Here is an 18,470-nt window from a genome sequence, read left to right as displayed (position 1 = left end):
TTTGGCGCGCTGCTTTCTTAGGACATTTTGCGTTATGATATCTCTGCTTGTAATTTTGTTCTCCATGTAATACTTATTCGTCTGGAAGTGATAGCAATTAATAGAAATTAAACTTTAATCTGTTGCGTCGTGAGAGAAACTACATGTGTCACTGACAGGAATATCTATCGTGATATGTATTGTAATTAAGATGACAGCAAGGAGATTAATTGTGTACTTTGTGTGATGTTTATCTACGTATTAATTATGCAACTTTGTAAGCGGTTTGAAATTTGTCATGTCTTTTGGAGACTCGTTGAAGTATAGTTCAGGGTCGAAACAGCATTTTCGCCTGGATGCTAGTTTGAGACATCGGATTTCAGATTTAGAAAAAGTAAAGACACTGAATTTAATATTGTGTATGTGATATATATACCGAATATGTGAATATGTGTATGTACTAAATATGTGTAGAGTATATGCGCTATGAATATTTTCAAAGCAGAATCTTACAAGTTGCGGACTGCGAAACAATTTTTTCTATATCTTTTTATTTCGATAAAAGAGCTATACAACATTCAATAACTTTACGTATATCAGAATAAACAGGGTTTACTACCAAAAAAACATATTTTAGCCACTACCTACTACCAACTACCAAAAAGCGATCCTTTCAATAAAAACAAAACAGCAGCAGAACGTGGCGTGAAATGTAAACAAATAAATTCACATAAAGATGCAGTTTGTTATGTGATGGCACTCCACTGAGTCATTCAACTGGTTTTTATACGCCGTTTGTAAAGGATACATAACTGTCTATAGCCACTCAATAAATATTTAGTACCTACTGTGTAATAATCCACTACCAGCTACTTAAGTAATAATAACTACATAATTTATTATTATATTCAGCGTGAGAGAGAGAGAAAGGAATAACATTTATTGTCTCAACAATAAAGAAACAATAAAAATAGCAAAACCCTAAAAGGTTATGCTAAATATATACAACATGCAAAAAAACTTAGAAAGCTTTAAGATTCTGAACCTTTGTTTCAGGGTTAAACTAAAGTATCTGTTGCTCGGGGCTGCGAGATTGTTCGAAAGAGTTACCGCGGACCTGGTGCATAAAAGGCCTACGGATGGAACCCGACGGTTTTTTTGTTAGTAAAAGTCTAATTCTCCCTCACCGCTGCTAACCCACAGCAAGAAGGGTCATTTCACAATTTTTGGCACCGTTAAAAGGCTGAAGTAAAGGGCTGTAGTCAACCGACTAAAATGTCTACTAAAATTATCTCTATAAATACGATATGACTTCCAAACACATATATAAAGTGGCCTATAAAAACATATATCCATAAAGTTATACTAAGTTAAGCATATAAACTTTTTGTATCACAAAATAGTTCAACAACATTTCCTAACAGTTTGTCTGTCTGTTTCCCAGCTAAACGTGGTGAACAGATAAAAGCGGATAGTTTTGCAATTCCGCGCGGTAGGTTAGTTTCGCAATCACTTTTCTTTATGCAAATATGTGCAGTGTATTTAACTGTCATTTGTTTTGTCTTGTGTGAAGAAAGCTTAGTGACTTGTAAGTAAGAATAAAGATTATGTTTAGTCGAGTTCCGAGTGACATGTCAACATTACAATTGCCACTGTCTGCGTAATTTTAATGAATCTTTCCGGAGGAATCTATTTGTTTTTCTTCATATAGAAGTATGTATCTTTGTAGGTATGTGTCTTTGTGGGCAGCAGAGCCTTAAGGGAAAAAAATAGGCGTAATATAATAATACATATACCGGATTACATTTGAATTGTGACAATTTTCAGAGCCAAACAAGAACATTAAAAATTGCTTTAAGGTACATCGTATCAACGATTGATAAAATCTGGTCCTCACATCGAACATTAATTTTAAAACATTAAAAAAAAGCACAATCCGTTTTACCACAAAAACTTTTAAACGTCAGTTTAAGACTTTTCTAAAATAATGTCAAATTATGACGTTGACATATGGTTCATTTTGCAGCCACAATTTTTTTAGACAAGTGTAAAACAGACGTTTACCTTTTTGTAGTAAGGCCATTTATATTTGAATTTCACACTAACAGTCGAAGCATTCACATTTAAAAAAATCCAGTGCAAAATCTTCTCTAAATCACATTATTTCTTAAGATATCTCATATCATTGTACGTAGGTATCTTTGTATCATGCGTAAGTTTCTTAAACAAATAGATAGCCGTTCAGATTGCAAGTCCATTTATATCTGCCCAACACAACTGCCGGAACCGAAACTGGCAACATACACAATTTATACAGAACTGCTCTAATTTCGAAAACTTCTAAATTAATACGCTCACTATTTCGGAATACTGGTAGGCAAAGTACTAACTGGATAAACGATTCGACATGTTGGGAAATAACCATTAAATATGAGTGGGACTTTCAATTTCATTACGGATGTCAATCAAAATCATTGGTGTTTTTAACCGACTTCCCAAAAGTAAGGAGGTTTGTTATTATTTGTATGTTCATAGACAAGGGAAATTCACACGTGTCCGTAATTTTTTATGAATCAATAAGAAATCCATAAAACAAGCTGTAATATCAAATACCTATATCTAGTTGTTTATTTTTTATACTTCTTCCCAAAAGTGTACTGAATATACCTACATATAAATTCGGGCCATTTATTAATCTGACGATATAAATCTCAAATATGCAGCCTAATTTACGACTCAATCATTACCGAACCGAAAACAATTAACAATAAATGGATCAATAAAGCAAGCTCGTTGCGTATGCGCACGAATTGGTCACGATACCAGTATCTGAACAAAAACTGGGCGTTATCTGTTATCAGTCGCTCGCTCCACCAGTTATGTTGTAAAGGTAGTTGACTGAATTGTTGGTCTCGCTGTCATAAGCGCGGCTGCTGAGCACGAGGTCTCGGGAACGATTCCCGAGTCGGGCCGAAATCGCTTTGTGGGTTTTAGAAAACTTACACAAAGCTGCCTGTAGTTTGGAAGTTGGTGATTTATATACCGTTGTATCGGAGAGCACGTAAATGTCGGTCCTTCGCCTATTCTCTCTCCGGTCGTTTCGTCGGATTACCGTCCCATGGGGGCTATGAAAGTAAAGGAATAGTAAATGCACCGTGCACCGCCGTAGCCGATAATCGGCTAAGAGGACATCAAAGGAGCAACTATGTAATGCAATGCAACCATGAATTCAGATATTAATGGGGTTGGTAATTTCAATTACTTAATTTTCAGATTGGTTTCGTTTAAAATCACGCCTAGAAAAATTGGACAGAATTGACTTAAATTGGTAAAAAGTTGTTATTTTATATTGCAAATAAACACTCATTTTATTAATTTTTTAAAATAATAATTGTAGACCGATCAATCAAAAATGCAAGTTGTAGAAACACATGTTTCTAAAAGATACACACCCATATACTTTCTCTATATTATAAATAGCTTCAGAAAAAAAAAAAAAACTTATATAATATTTGATGAAGCAAAGAAAAAAATTGCAAATCGTGAGCTATCGAGAAACATAAAAGGTATATCATATGTTCAACTAATGTACTATCTTATGTATATCTATGCACATGGACATAATATATGAATGTTTGACTGACGTTTCTATATACGGTTATCTATTTGAATGGACAATCAATAACTTTTTGTAACTCAATATACACTAATGAAATGGACAGTATGTAGGTAGGACCAGTATGGCTTTGACGCTTACATATTATTACTATTGAGTAACATATTATACATTGATATTTGAATACTCCTTTGGTTCATATCTGTACCCACTTTTATTGTAGGACACGCAATTTTTTTTGTTTAAATATTATTTCTGATTTCTACATTGTTTTTTTTACGACTTTTATTGGCAATCATTTTTTTTTAAGTTATTTTCAAATAAGCTTTCACGCATGCTGAAACTCGATAGAATACTATGTATATGTTATGGACCATGTGATTAATTCCGGCATTATAAATAATGCCCGAGCATTATGAATAATGTCTAGCTTTATCGGGCCAAGTGATTAATAACTATCTTAACTTCATTATTTATTACATTGCACGGGCATTATTATATTGCTACATGATAGTTGGGCAATTTGATAATAAAGCTATATTTTATGCGGTGCGAGGGTGGCAGTTGTTCTAATAAATAAATCCTGTTACTTGCTACATATTTTATGATTATTGTTTTAAATTATATGTTCTATTTTAATGGGAAATTATAAGTCTAGCCACAAAATTATTAATTGGACAATTGTCATCTAATTTAATAACTCCGCCTCGTTTTTCTTGATCTAATTTTTCTTGGCTCGATTTTTTTTTATGGTAGGTAATTTAATTTGGATTCGAAACATTGTATTAAAAATTGAACTTAGTGACGAAAACGAATCGCTGCAAAACCGACTCCACGTAGTCTTGTCTGCCCTACCCCTAGAGTGCAATTCAAAACCGTGTAGGCGCGGAGGCCTGCGAGCTGAGGCGCAGGTAGTTGAAGCGCTCGCCGCCACGCCGGCTGAGCCGGCCAGCCTCAGTCATGCTTGCTGCATGTTGCATGCTTACTTCCATGCTGGGTCAATTGATATGGGATGTGTTATATTTGAAACGTACTGAGTAAAAAAATTAGAAGCTAAATAAATATATTTTTTATGATTCATTCAGTCATTTAAGGCAGAAGTCCTTCATAATTAATCCAAATCATGAGGCTCGATTATTTAAGTAGTTTAATATTTAGTTTATTTTAAGTTAAATGTCAATAACAATAAACAAAATGAAATTAAATATGTTTGTATTACTTTGCCCAAAAGGTCACGGGCAATATGTATAGTGCCCGACCAATTTGATTATTCGAATAATTATTATCAAATTGCACTCTCATATTGGGCATTTTTCATAATGACCGGGCATTATGTATACTGCCCAATTTATCACTTGGTCCATAACATATATAAGATGTCCGATTCCTAACTCTCGTAAACCGTGCAGGCTACGGAAGTGTTTTACACGCACACATATTTCAAACAGAGTGATATACATTCTGCCTAACCACAAAATATAATCGTCATCAAAGTTTCATTTCCTCCATAACTTTTTTTATCCGCCTAAGTATATTACTACCGTACTCGTATTATCCAGACGACATCGAACTGACGTCAATTGTCTCACAAGCTCATTGAAAGTAGCAGCCCACTGGTTATGACAATCTTGTAATTTAATATATATCCTGAGGCTCTTTCTGTACATAATTATAAAATGTAATCCGATAACTTGAAAGTGACGCAATGTAAGGCTAATTGTTACAAATTGCTGGGACGAGGGTTATACAATTGACTGGTAGTTTTTTTTTGCTGATATAACTTGAATTAAAAGTGCTGAGAACTAGGCGTATAGAAATTGAGGTTATTTGTATTGTAGCAGCAATAGTAATCTGACAAAGTACATAATATAATCGTAATTAATTAAAATTCCATAAAAATCATATCATAATATTCGTAATTTCAATGAAAATTATCAAAACTTTTTATTTGTCTTTAAATTTTTGAGTCCCATTAGTCTAGTTTTTGGCAAAATTACACAAACCAGTGTAGTTGGGACTTTGGATTTGTGTAGTCTAAGCGAGCTATACGCAGTGTGTATATAGCGCCACCTAGTTATGTTAAATATGAAGCACTAGCGAATTTAGTTTTTATACATTGTAGATAGTTCTTTTGAGTGCCGACAGTCGCCGTTTTTAAGAGCTCGCACACACTCTCTCACTATGATATTACTATAATGTACGCTGCATTTTTTCCGAGCTGATCATCGCTCAGTTTTTAAGCTCGGTACGTACGGGTGGCTTTTCGAGGTTTTTAAACGTCGTTTTGTACTGGCAGTTGTCAATTGTTTGCATTTCGTACGGTGCCTGGCGATGCCGATTTTTTTGTAAAATCCGCTTATGTGAAAAGGCTTTATACCGTCGTTATTAACTGTCAGTTTATTTTGAAAGTTCTGGTCGATCTAGTTTAGCCAGATATTCTGTTTTTTCGGTATATCTGATAATTTTCTAAGCGTATGCAATTTTCTGTGTATGTGAAGCTCTACTGATAATTTGGTTCACTTTATAATAGTTTTTTAATTCATTATATGCTTTATTTATGCTCTTATTTGAAATGGACAGAATCATTTTTTTTTAGTTCAGTAAAAAAAATTTAAATCCCAAGTATGGTGTAGCACGAGTCTACGAGAGACTGAACTATTTTATTCTATTGTTGTAAATGCGAAAGTGACTCTGTCTTTCTTACTCTTTTACGACTACTGACCCGATCTAAATGAAATGTAAACAAATAGTGTAGACTTTAAATATATGGCATGAGTCACATTTCATCCATTAGTGGGAAGTAGTTTTCTCGGGAGGCGGGTGGAACCGCAGGGAAGGAGTATGACAGTAAAACTCATAATGACTTATTAATATTTATTAATACATAACTAATATCTTAATAAGTATGACACACTTCACGCCTTCTTAGGTTTGCTTTTCTCAAATGTCTGGCCTTCGTAGAAGTTTTCACTGAAACACACAAAAAAAAAAGTTTTAGTAAAAAGTCGGGTAGATCGGTAACTCTTGCACTGAGTCTTCAGAACTGTTGTTGGGAATTTTGCTTATTGAACCAAAACTTGAAAGGTAATTTTTATATAATTTAATTACAAATTATTATCCAAAACAGCAACGGTATAAGTACCTCTAAAATCTTACGACTTCGACATGGGTTTTATTGATTAATACTTAGGCAGTTTTCCCTGTAGCTTTAAACTTTTTTTTTAAATTCATTATGTATCAAAACTTTTCCTCAAAAGTCCTTACCATCCTTGCACTTTCTCAGGGTCATCGCACATGAAGGTGTCCTCATTGTAGACCTTGCCCAATGGGCAGAGTCCCTTCTGGGGCTGGACTCCGTTGCGGCAGATGTAGAACTTCTGGCAGTCTTCTGGGTGAGGGAAGGTGGGGTGGGGGAGGGCGCGACCGTTGGGGCCCATCACCTCGCCGTCGGGGCAGGAGAAGCCGTCGTCAAGTAAATCTGGAAATAATAACAACGTAAGTTTGTAAAATACGTTGCTTAAAGTACAATGCCTTCTTTTTGGGTTTTTCGTAATTTGACTCAATTTTTTTTTGATCATATTTGATACCAGACCAAAATACTGTTTACTTTAACGTTCAAAGAATTCAAAAAATACATAGTAGCAGATGCCTCTTATGACTCCTAAGTAGCAGTGGTATGCAGAAGATCCTGCTACTTAACAAAGTTATCGGTACAGTTCGATGTCAGAGGTCGTCAATTGGGTTTGCGAAGTCCACAGAGTTCCCATCATAACTTCCCTCATCTGTGTATCCCTTCATAGATATAGTAACCTATCTCTACGATACAATTTACAGAATATCTTAGAGACTACTAACCCTTGGTGATATGGTCACACTGCCTGTTGACGGACTCCTTCCAGTCACAGTTGGAGGTCTCCTCGTCGAAGTACAGGCCGGGGGGGCACGGCATCTCATTGGGGGTACCGTCGGAGCAGTAGTAGAACTTGTCGCAAGCCTGCAAGAATTGGTTAAGTAGGTTTGAACTCTATTGTGTAAAGTGTTAGGTTGACAATCGTTTGGACCAAATTTTGAAGAGTGCATACAATAAATTTATTTTCATTAAATAATAGACGGTGAATTTGCGCTTTCGTATGGAACCTCCAGCAATATAAAATTATGACCTAGTGATTAATAACTCGAAGTAGATAACTCATTCCATGTGTAAGTGTATATCGTAAATCAAGTCGAAAGGCGAAGTGGATACAGAAATCAATTGAAATACTCTTTACAAAATTAAGTTAAACTACATCTAATTCTCAATCAACATGACATTTCAACATAAATCAAACAAGATGCAACTCCGAACTATATTTCCGTTCACTGCCCTTTACCGTTGCGTTCTGTTCGACGCAAGCGGAGGGCATGAACAGTCGAACACTAGTTACAAATACTGGTTGGTTACACAACATACCTGAGGATCGGGATGTTTGAAATATCCGTTCTGTCTGGGGCAGCCTTTAGTCGGCTTCGGTTCCTCTGTGGAAAAGAAATCTGCATGTAATGGATGGTAGTGATAAATCGGTTGCGTTGAAATGACAATTGGTATATCGATGAAGTGGTTATTTATTCACGTGCATTTAAAGTATCTTCTTTATTGATGATGTAATTAGGATATTAATATAAATTCATTTTCGCGATGCTTAGGTATATTAAAATATTTAAATGTAACTAGAAACGAGTTTTTCAGTAAAATTCTAATCAATGAAACCAATAAATACATTTCCGAAACCTTATGATCAGATAGAGAGGAATCTTCTCACTAATATTTGTTACAAAAAAAATCGTAATTATTTTACTTAAATATCCCTGTATGTCACAAGGCTTTTCTATAATATATTTTCTATTGATACTTACGCAATTCCTTCCTGTCTCCGCAGTCTACATTGGAGGGGATGTCACAGCGCTCCTTGTTGGGGTTCTCATCGGAGAACACCAGACCGTCTGGACATAGCCTCGCTTCTGATACACCTGTCAAACGAAGACGGAATAAATATAATTTCCCAAGATAATAGAACTAATTTAAGAGTGTTTTTATTTTATACCCATATTCATTAATTTAATGCAATTACTCTTAAGTTACTTTAATGTGACTTTATATTTAAGACACACTAAGCTTTCACTTTGCGCAATTTCTTTTCTACCAAGCGTATTTAATGTGAATCTTAATTCGCCGTAAAATGTTAAAATAATAGAAATCTCGTTAAAATTCCCGCTGCATCTCTCTCACATTCTCTTCTACAATATTCCATACAAACTGAGAGAAAAGGTAGTTTGTATAAATTAGAAAATTCAATTACCTAACAGGTAATGGATGTGTAGCAACCATCTTGAATAAGTATCAACAATTGTAGTTAAAGTACCAATATTTAACCACGTACGTGCAGTAAAAGATGGTCACGATTTTCTTCGTAAACTGTTTACAATCCCGACCATATTAATTGGTCTCGTTTCAACATAAATTCAATAATAAAAGGTACAATTTATAAATAGATGTGTTGCAAAACTGATGATATTATTACGAAATATTATGTAGTCTAGATTGAATAAAAAGTTTCCACTGTCAAGTTTACACGCTTCTTTAATGCGTTCTTAACATATATTTAAGGCTACTCAAAAGCTATTTATAAATTCTCTCTGATAAACAACATATTTTCCTCAGTAGTCATCAGTAAAAAAACTGGGATTGCTTCTCATTCTAGAAGCTTCGATACAACTGCGTCTAGAATCGCTGTCGAAAAATGTAAGACATGAAAAAGCTATTTTGTACATGCGCACATAATTGCCGATATATACATATTTTGGGCAATAACGTGCAAGAAGTTTTATTACCCAGTTATGGTCGCCTTCGTAACATTTCGCTATTTAATAATGAGGAAATATTAGGAATTTTTACACTCTACTTGCTTTAATAATGAGAGTGGCCGAATGTTGGCAAAAAATACGAGCAGTCACGACAATCTGTGTAGTAATGTCACATTTTGTGTACACATTTATTGAATTTGTAGTTACCATGTGAAATTGTGAATGGTGGTATGTTTGAGAGGAGGCCTGTGCCCAGCAGTGGGACGTTAAAAAGGCTGATGATGATATGAAATGGTGGGAACATAGATTCTTTTTTATTTACGGAATAAACAACTAGCTAATTAATTAGCGGGTTTCTGTTGTTGTTATGTTTTGGTTTAGCATTTTATATCGGTAGAAAGTTTTACAGATGTTGATATTTTATAACCAAGATATAAATACGTTCTGAGTGAGATTTATTTGTGGTCAAACCGGTTGTAATTCTATTTTTAGACTTGAATTGCAATAAATTAGTCAATGTCAAAATTAATCAATGCTATCTCGAAAGTTTCTTTATTGCACACTTGACAATAGGTACATATAAAAATAATAATGACAGTTTATGAATAATGGCAATAGCAAGCTTATGGTGGCTATTTGTTTTAGATTGTATCTTAGTGATAAAGTGCTGTGCATTTAGAAGGAACATTTAAAAGAGAGTCCACTTGTTACTGACTTTATGTTGATATTATATCACACAACAGTATTTTTTATACTATGGTTTAATAAAAATACTTGCACATCAAACTTACAACCTCTGTCGGTTTTATCTCAACACAAATGTCGTTAAAACGAATAATCAAACAATTAAATAAAATACATTAAGTGCAACCCGGAATTATTAAATTAAAGGTTGTTCAATGCAATCATCTCCTCAATTACGTCATGAGATAGTACTATTATACATTACACTTTGCACAATTGCATATATGACCTTTTGTACTGACCTTTGCTGCATTTGTAGTAAAGGTCGCACTGGTAGGGATCCGGGTAGAAACCGCTCTTTTCAGGACAGTCGAACTCCTGTGCTGAAACTGGAAGAAAGGTTAATTAGTTAAAATGTTATTTTATTTGGCTAATAAAACGAGTTAATACACTTTAAATTATTTCTAAGAATAGCACCATATTTTGTCTGAAAAATATGTGTAAATTACTCTTAAATACCTTTTTTTGTGTAAACTTTTCTAAGTTAACACAAAAAAAAAATACGATTGAAAATTGGTCCATCGACAAATCAAAATAATATAATATAATAATCTGACTGCATAGTTTAATACGACAGTGGCACCAATGAAATTTCTTGTAAAATTGGGCTATGATTTCGAAAACATTCGATCACGACGAACATTCGACGTATGCCTCATTGCAAGAAAGCCTGCATGAAAACAAAAGACAACTGGCATATACCTACTCCAACCGCCAAAATAATTCAAACTTCGAACGAGAGCATTCCTTAAACCTAGCAAACCTAACAAAATCGAAGTTCACAATAGTGAACCGGGGGCACTTACCGAACAAGAAAGTAACCTAACGCCTAGTCGAAGGCCGCTCAGTTTGAACCGAATCCAGTAACTCAGTGAGTGACTTATTACTTACCACAGTTCAAGTAGAAACACGTGGTAATTGTATGTATGACAATTAACATTTATAGGTTTGACAAACCTCTGTAAAACATAATTGTTATTACACTAGGTGATGCCGGATGATGACGGTATTTCCTATGTGACTAACAACTAGTTTGAGAAGAAACTTCGAAACAAACTCAAGGGCCGGAGTCTTTTCGACCGTCATAACAAAAGGATGAGGTTCTCAATAAGGATGTTTGTAATTTTTTTTTATCAAGTAACAATATCGTTGCTTTTACTTAACAACCAATAATATTGAAATGTTGTATAATAGCACATGTCTATGCTATTAGACGGAAAAAGATGATACAGGTATTTTATGAGTTGATAGGAAAGCCGGCAGCAACATGATTACTATTGGAAACTATAAGAGAAACGGTAATGGCCATCTCATAAACATACGGAAGGAAGAAGATATGGGATTAAAAATACAACAGTAGTGAGTATCCATATAAAAATTTGACATCCTCAAATTGCAAAATAGCTGAATAATTTACTAAAATTAATAATGAATTTAAAAATAACTTTGTCTGAGTGCCTATCTGTTTGCGAATCGCGAATTCACGACGATACTATTTTGGAACAAGGATAGACGAGCCCGAGAAAGGACATAGGCTAGTTTTTATCCAGGTACTGGAGGTAGGACCCCCAGACAGCGGGTAGAACGCTGTTCATCAAGAATGTTACATACTACATGGAGGCAAAATACTCCATTTAAGAAGACTATTCTTTCAGTACCACATAAACCTTATCAATACAACTAGAACGAACTTGCGAACTATCCCAGGCTACACTTCTGAAACAAAGCACAATAGCCCAGACATTGCTCAACGTTGCTTTGTTGCTATCTATTGTATACTCGTATAATTCAGTCTGAACTGGGTGGTATAAAAATGTCTGGCTAGCTTTCGCCGATGACTTTGTCTGTGGGTGTATTGTTTCCTGTCGGGTAATGTCTTTGTGTAGGAGTTGATAGAATATTATATTGTATTAGTATTGTGAGATGATAGATATTCGTAGTTTCAGCTTTGTTTATGTAGCTCTACTAGGGGTTTCATCTAAATCCCGAGGAAATTTCTACCTACAACCGGGTTAAAAGAAGCTTATATCCTTTCTCAGACTATAGACTATCTATGAGGCAAAAATTTCAATAATCGCTGTAGTTTAAACGTAAAAGTTCGACAGATAGAGAGACAGACAGTCAAAATTTAATTCGCGATCAAAATATTAGTAGAGATTAACACTTCACAGCGTTTCGGTTCATTTTACACAAAACTCCCACGATATCTTCAGAGCACTTCTAATTTAAAATCTCAATAACATCATCAGTTTCATTATAACATAACACAAAAACTAGACCACTTTAAATTACCTGCATCGAAAACTTTGGCCAGTCTTTAATGTCTTAGACGGACCTTGGACGAAATTGCTGTGGTAATGAGAAAATTGTACATGACCAACATAAGGTGAACCCGGTTACATACCAAGTTATATGTAAGAGTGGGTCAAGATATAGTGGTCATGTTACCGTATGCACAAAGCTTCTATTGCATTCTAGAAGTTGTTGACCCCGGCAATTGTCAACTACCTTTAGTTAAGGTTTGAAGTGACAGATATGTTTGCCTTGTTGTTTGGCAATCAATCTAGTTATTGCATCATTTACTTGATAAGTATCGGGGTGAGAGTAGAAAGTGTTTAAAGTAAAGCGTAAGTAAAATTACACTGGTTAAGTCATTATTATTACATGGTATAATTTTTTGGGTTTGTTATATATGTATAGCGTTCAGTAAAAGTTTGGCAGATCATAAAAAAAACCTGTAGGTACCTACATATTTTAATCCCACTTATTCTCCAGGTATCCGTTTTACTTTGAAATCTTAATATGTTTTATATATTGGCGACCCGCCCCGGCTTAGAACGGAGATAAAATTGAAACCGTCTATCTATTGATGAAAATTATTCAGTGATTTTTGAGTTAATCGCGATCAGACTGACACTGCGGATTGTTTTGTTTTATAACACGTATATAAGTCGACCAATTCATTACTTTATTACAGCTGTCACTATTACCAAACTCAAAAACGTTTCGAAATTAGGCTACAGACATACATTTTAGGCTGTAGCCAACTGACATGTCATACTTTTAAATAAGTTACAAAACCTAAATTGTAACAAGCGTAGGCAGATTAATTTGATTTCTTATACCTATAAGTGCAGATATTGTGCAGTTTATGAAGTTTTTACTATATGTAAGCCTCTAAAAGAAACTTTTATGTTCTTCAGTGTATGAGACTCAACAAGAAATAAATTTCGGGTCCGTCATGGACCCCAAAATGTTCTTTGGAAGCGCAAGCAAAATTGATTGATACCTGAAGGAATAGGAAAACAGCACGAGACTGGTTAGTAGGTAGTTTCCATATAAGTGTATAGCTACTACCATCCACTTCATATAGTTAAAATATAATTTCTTTACTGACCTTGTTTACCAAAAGAGAGATGGAACCAAATTATTTTTAGCATTGACCTTCAATACACTTACTTCTCTTACTCAGGAATACCGGATAATTGCGGACACCGGAATTTTAAGGTTGTACCGGTTATCAATGTAAACAACCATGGCCAAAAGGCTTCGAGGTCTGATTACGTTCAGATCAACTGACAGTATGCCCGTTTACATTATGTAGTAAGAAGTACAAAATAAAATACTAAGACGTAATTCGATTTAGACTATAGCGGAGCTTTTATTTCTTTATTTTAGACAGAGACCGGCTTCCAATCTAGCCAAATGAATACTATGGATATACTACCTAGCTGATCTCCTCAACTCAGTAATCTAGGCAAACCTATACTCCTTGGTAAGACTGGTTGTCAGACTTTCGGGCTTCTGTGACTACCAGTAACGTTTGATGTATAAATTATGAAAATAAATAAAGCATCCATATAACAATCTGATTATATTACCCAATCAGAGCTATTTTACAATACCTTCCAAGAATCAATTCGCCAACGTAAAACAGTACTAACAAAATTACCAATCAATGAATGCGATCGTGACGAATGTTTCGAAAAGCCTTAATTTGCCATGCCCTTGCAACACGTGTTAGGTCCATAGACAGTAGAGCAACGCCAATTGAGGTGAAAGGAGGACGAACATGCACTACATCGATTTATAAACGTTAATGTGTAACGTTTGAACTAAAATATAACATTAAGTATACCTGGTACTTGTAAAAGGTTGTATCAGTATAATATATTTGGACACTTTTATCTAGATTTTGCTTATAAAGCTGAAGATTTTGTCTGTTTGAATGCGATAATTTAAGTAGCTACTCTGGTTCAATTTGTAAAATATTTCCGTGTGAGACATCTTATTTATCAGTCGGTGACCTCATCAATTATAATGGTTATTTTGTTAATTATTCTTAATCATCGTCAATATATTAATTATTTAAGGATTATAGGAAATTAGAAATTAATCACCTATCTAGGCAGCACTTAACCGAAATTAGTACACATAATGCATTTAGCTTGCATCAGAGTAGCAATTAGTAAATATAATGAGAATCGGAAAACAATACATAAGCCGTTTTACAATGTAATAAGAGTAATTAAATATTGAAGGAATTTTAATAGTTCCTCTTTTATGTAATTGGTTTTCAATTATATAATTTAGAAGGGCGCATGAAAATAAGGATATCCGAGTGTTAACGCAAAGCTTGCTTAATATGCAGACAGGTAGCTAGGTAATATGTTTGTGTTGCTTAAGTTAACATAACTATAGCTTAGCATATCGATCAGAGCATTGGGCCACAAAAGGAATGAATGAGAGATAACTGTGTGAGAGATGGCGTCAGTCAAGAAGGTATTGAAGAAGAAGAGATGCTACACCAACCCTAATAATAAATTGGTATAGAGGAATGATGATATAAAACATTACAGTAATTCTTGACTGACCATAAACGACGAAAGAAAAAGTGACATAGAAATCAAAATCCAACTGATGTATAAGAGATTTTAATAGTGAAATGTTATCAGTTATTGCGACACGAAACCATAGCAGACTATCGTATCTATAGAAGGTGTTGTATACAGCTATCATTTTGAACTATTTTCGTAATTCAATCGACGAAAGCACAATACATTTTCCTATTACCCAAAAACTTCTATTACCCAGTAACATACTAATCTATCTAGAGCCGACCTGGATTGTTCTTAATTGTCAATAATATGCACAATACATTTCTATTGAACCAGTAATTGTACTAGGAAACCTAAATACGTAACGAAATGACTAATAAAACAAGACAAGAGTTCTAGTTTCACACAACTATTGCAAGACTTTGACAAGCCTTTAGATGACGTCATTCTGATAATAATAACATGTAGATAAATATAATGAATTATATGAACATATTAACATGACGTAAAAATAAACTTATTTATATTATAGGTAAGTATATTCAACAAAAAACATTTATAAAATGGCATCAAAAAACTCCTCATCGCTGCCCACCGGGAGTGTACCCAAGAGGCTGGCAGCATTGCCACGTTGGATGGCAAATAATGATAAATAATTTAAATAAAGTTTTTCTATTTAATATACAAATAATAAAAGATTCCGTCGAATTGAGAACTTCCTCCATTTTTTGAGAAGGCTAAAAACACTCGTACAACTAAAAATATCCTGACACGTGAATCGATGCAAAAGATAAATTGACATGAATTAATAATTATAACAAACACAAAGAAAGTTCACACCTATGGACAATGGGCAATGACCGCTACAATTAACGGTTCAAAACTATGCTTTGATATTTCAAGTATTCCAATTGTACCAAAAATGGTTACCCAACATGACCCAATAATGCGTATATTATTATGCATGCAGTGTCAACTTACGGCCGATCCCAATATTCAATCTATGTTGCTTACTGAAGATAGAATTTTGACACTAGTAATGTCAAATTCTTATCCCTAAACAATAGATAGATATAATATTGGGACCGTTAGACAAGACACATTGACCACTTCTATATTTAAAACTTAATTGAATTTGGAACAAAAAGTGGCCAGATAATCTGGTGTGAACTGTCACAAAATGACTAATAAAGTATAGCCAATTGATTCATTCAATTATTCTACTTTTGTAGTGCAGTTCCGATTGAGTCATAGTGGCTTACGAAATGACTATAATGGGTACCTTATTATCGATTGAACATAGGTACACTATTTGTCAACCCCAGATAGCCCTGTCATTTCTTCAAAACGATATGGAACATTTTATATGTAAACGTAATCAAATTAAGCTTTCAAAACTATAATACTAAGTTTTACTTTTATTTATATCAGAAATGTCATTGAACCTTAACAGAACTTTTTACACTTTTTACAGTATCAAAGAAAAAACTCTTGCTTATTAAACAAATTACAAATTCTGAAAATATTTAATAAGAAAAATCAAAGAGTCCAAGTTACACAGAAAACGGTAAAGTCTAATCACCCAATTTCTCAATCGAACACACCTAACAATATCGGGTTAACGTACACTTAACTTAATTTAAACTTACAACAATAAACTTAAGTGCAAAAACATGTACAACACTTACCTAACGCGCACACAAAACCGACGACAAAGAGTAAACTTTTCATTTTTATTTTTTTATTAATTTATTTTTTTGAGGTAGAAATTTAAAATTAGAATTAAACTGTTCGTACGTGCGTTTCCTTTCGAAGGTTGCTCTGTATTGCGAGCGGGGACTATTGTGGCCGGCGCAAGCGCAGCTTACTACACCACGCACGACGGTAATGGCTGCGAAGAAAGTGAATGAAAGTTTTTAAAAAAAGAACAGAGAATAATAATTTTTGATAGATGGATGTACGATGTAATTTTAGAAGCATTGTTGTGTATCTCACTTATACGTATAAATCTTTTTTTTTTGTTTCTTTGTTACTTCACATATATCATGTTTAGATGTGGGCAATTAATCTTCATATAATTTACGGTTGGTTGTCATTACTTTATTAGTTTTGTTATTGAATGTAGAAATTCTATTACATGTTATATTTTGACAGGTTATTAGAAGAGTATCATGTTCGTAATTTATTGCTGACCAAATTATTTGGCTATTGCATGTAGAACTACGAGGTATTTCGACATGTGTGTAAGTGCCTTGCTCTGAAATTAAAGTCTTATATTATATAGCTTGATAACTAAGCGCAATAGAATATGTTTAAGCTTATTAAATATCTCCTACTGCGCTTACTCTCGAATAAAATATTTAACGTAAAAACAGGACGACAAAAATTACTACAGATAATTGTAACTTATGAATACGTGTAATGACTCTAATATCCTTATATATGTATAGCTGAGATAGGTATGTTTGTTAGAAACCATCCTCACCTTTATCCCAAAGTTAGTGATGATTGTAAATTTAGGCAGAGAGATCCTACTAAATTAAGAATGGAAAGATGTAGAAGTACCTTACATAAGAAAAATAGTCGAATGATGGTAATTAACATATATAATAAAATTCCTAGAGAAATTAGAGAGCTACCTAAAGTAAAATTTAAAAAGAAGTTAAAAGCTTGGCTTATTGAAGGGTGCTTCTACACAATAGAAGAATACATTAATTATAGAAATTAGCTATATTATTATAGAATTATTATTATTATAGAATTTTCGCATGCCTACTGAAGGCGAGATATGTTGTGACTTTTTTTGTTTTTACCACCTTTTGTGTAAACCATATCTCGGCGAATAAATATTTTCATTTCATTTCATTTCATTTCATTTCAATATTTCGTAGAAATTCTTAGGAGAAAATATTTATAGTATACAACGTAGGCATTTGTTAATCAATTTTGAGTAATGCACTTAACAAACGTCAAATCAAGCATATAACAAATGTATAGAAAGTACCATACTAAATTCATTGTCTGATATTAATATTACAAAATATCATAAACTGCACCCTAATTTAGTGCACGGGCTCTCATTACAGTGAGTGTATCAAGTCGCCAAGAAAAGTCACGACACTTACTTATAGTTATGCATAAATACATACATAATATATGCTTGTATGTAACACGGAGTAAGGAATGATGACCGGAGATGCCACATCTTTTTCTAGGTCAAATAGGTACCGTGGGTATGACCAAAAGAATCAGTTATGAGTGAACTAACGAGGTGTTCGGGTTCTTTGAGACATCTGTCAACGATTTTTGTTATTACAAAAAATGTGGGGTCCAAAGAAGTCATATAAGAGCGAAGACAGTAACGTTCCTCGTTGCTACTTTCTTAGATTTCCGTTATGACACCTCCACTAGTAATTTTGTTCTCTATGGTATACTCGCATTGTCGAGGTCTA

General features: G+C 33.9%; 1 protein-coding gene across 1 annotated transcript; it reads right to left on the bottom strand.

Moving 5' to 3' along the window:
- Positions 1-6,455: 6,455 nt before the first annotated feature.
- LOC110379162 (protein obstructor-E) lies at positions 6,456-16,880 on the bottom strand. The gene is made up of 7 exons (XM_049842415.2): positions 16,707-16,880; positions 10,423-10,509; positions 8,489-8,602; positions 8,046-8,110; positions 7,451-7,589; positions 6,860-7,073; positions 6,456-6,565 (listed from the first exon to the last, which is right to left on the bottom strand). Exons 1-7 carry the CDS (start codon positions 16,747-16,749, stop codon positions 6,511-6,513), a joined length of 717 nt encoding a protein of 238 aa, XP_049698372.1. The 5' UTR covers positions 16,750-16,880; the 3' UTR covers positions 6,456-6,510.
- Between the last annotated feature and the right edge of the window lie 1,590 nt (positions 16,881-18,470).

The sequence above is a fragment of the Helicoverpa armigera genome, chromosome 5 (assembly GCF_030705265.1).
Source record: "Helicoverpa armigera isolate CAAS_96S chromosome 5, ASM3070526v1, whole genome shotgun sequence".
NCBI lineage: Eukaryota > Metazoa > Arthropoda > Insecta > Lepidoptera > Noctuidae > Helicoverpa > Helicoverpa armigera.
This window is presented reverse-complemented; position numbering and strand designations above follow the sequence as displayed.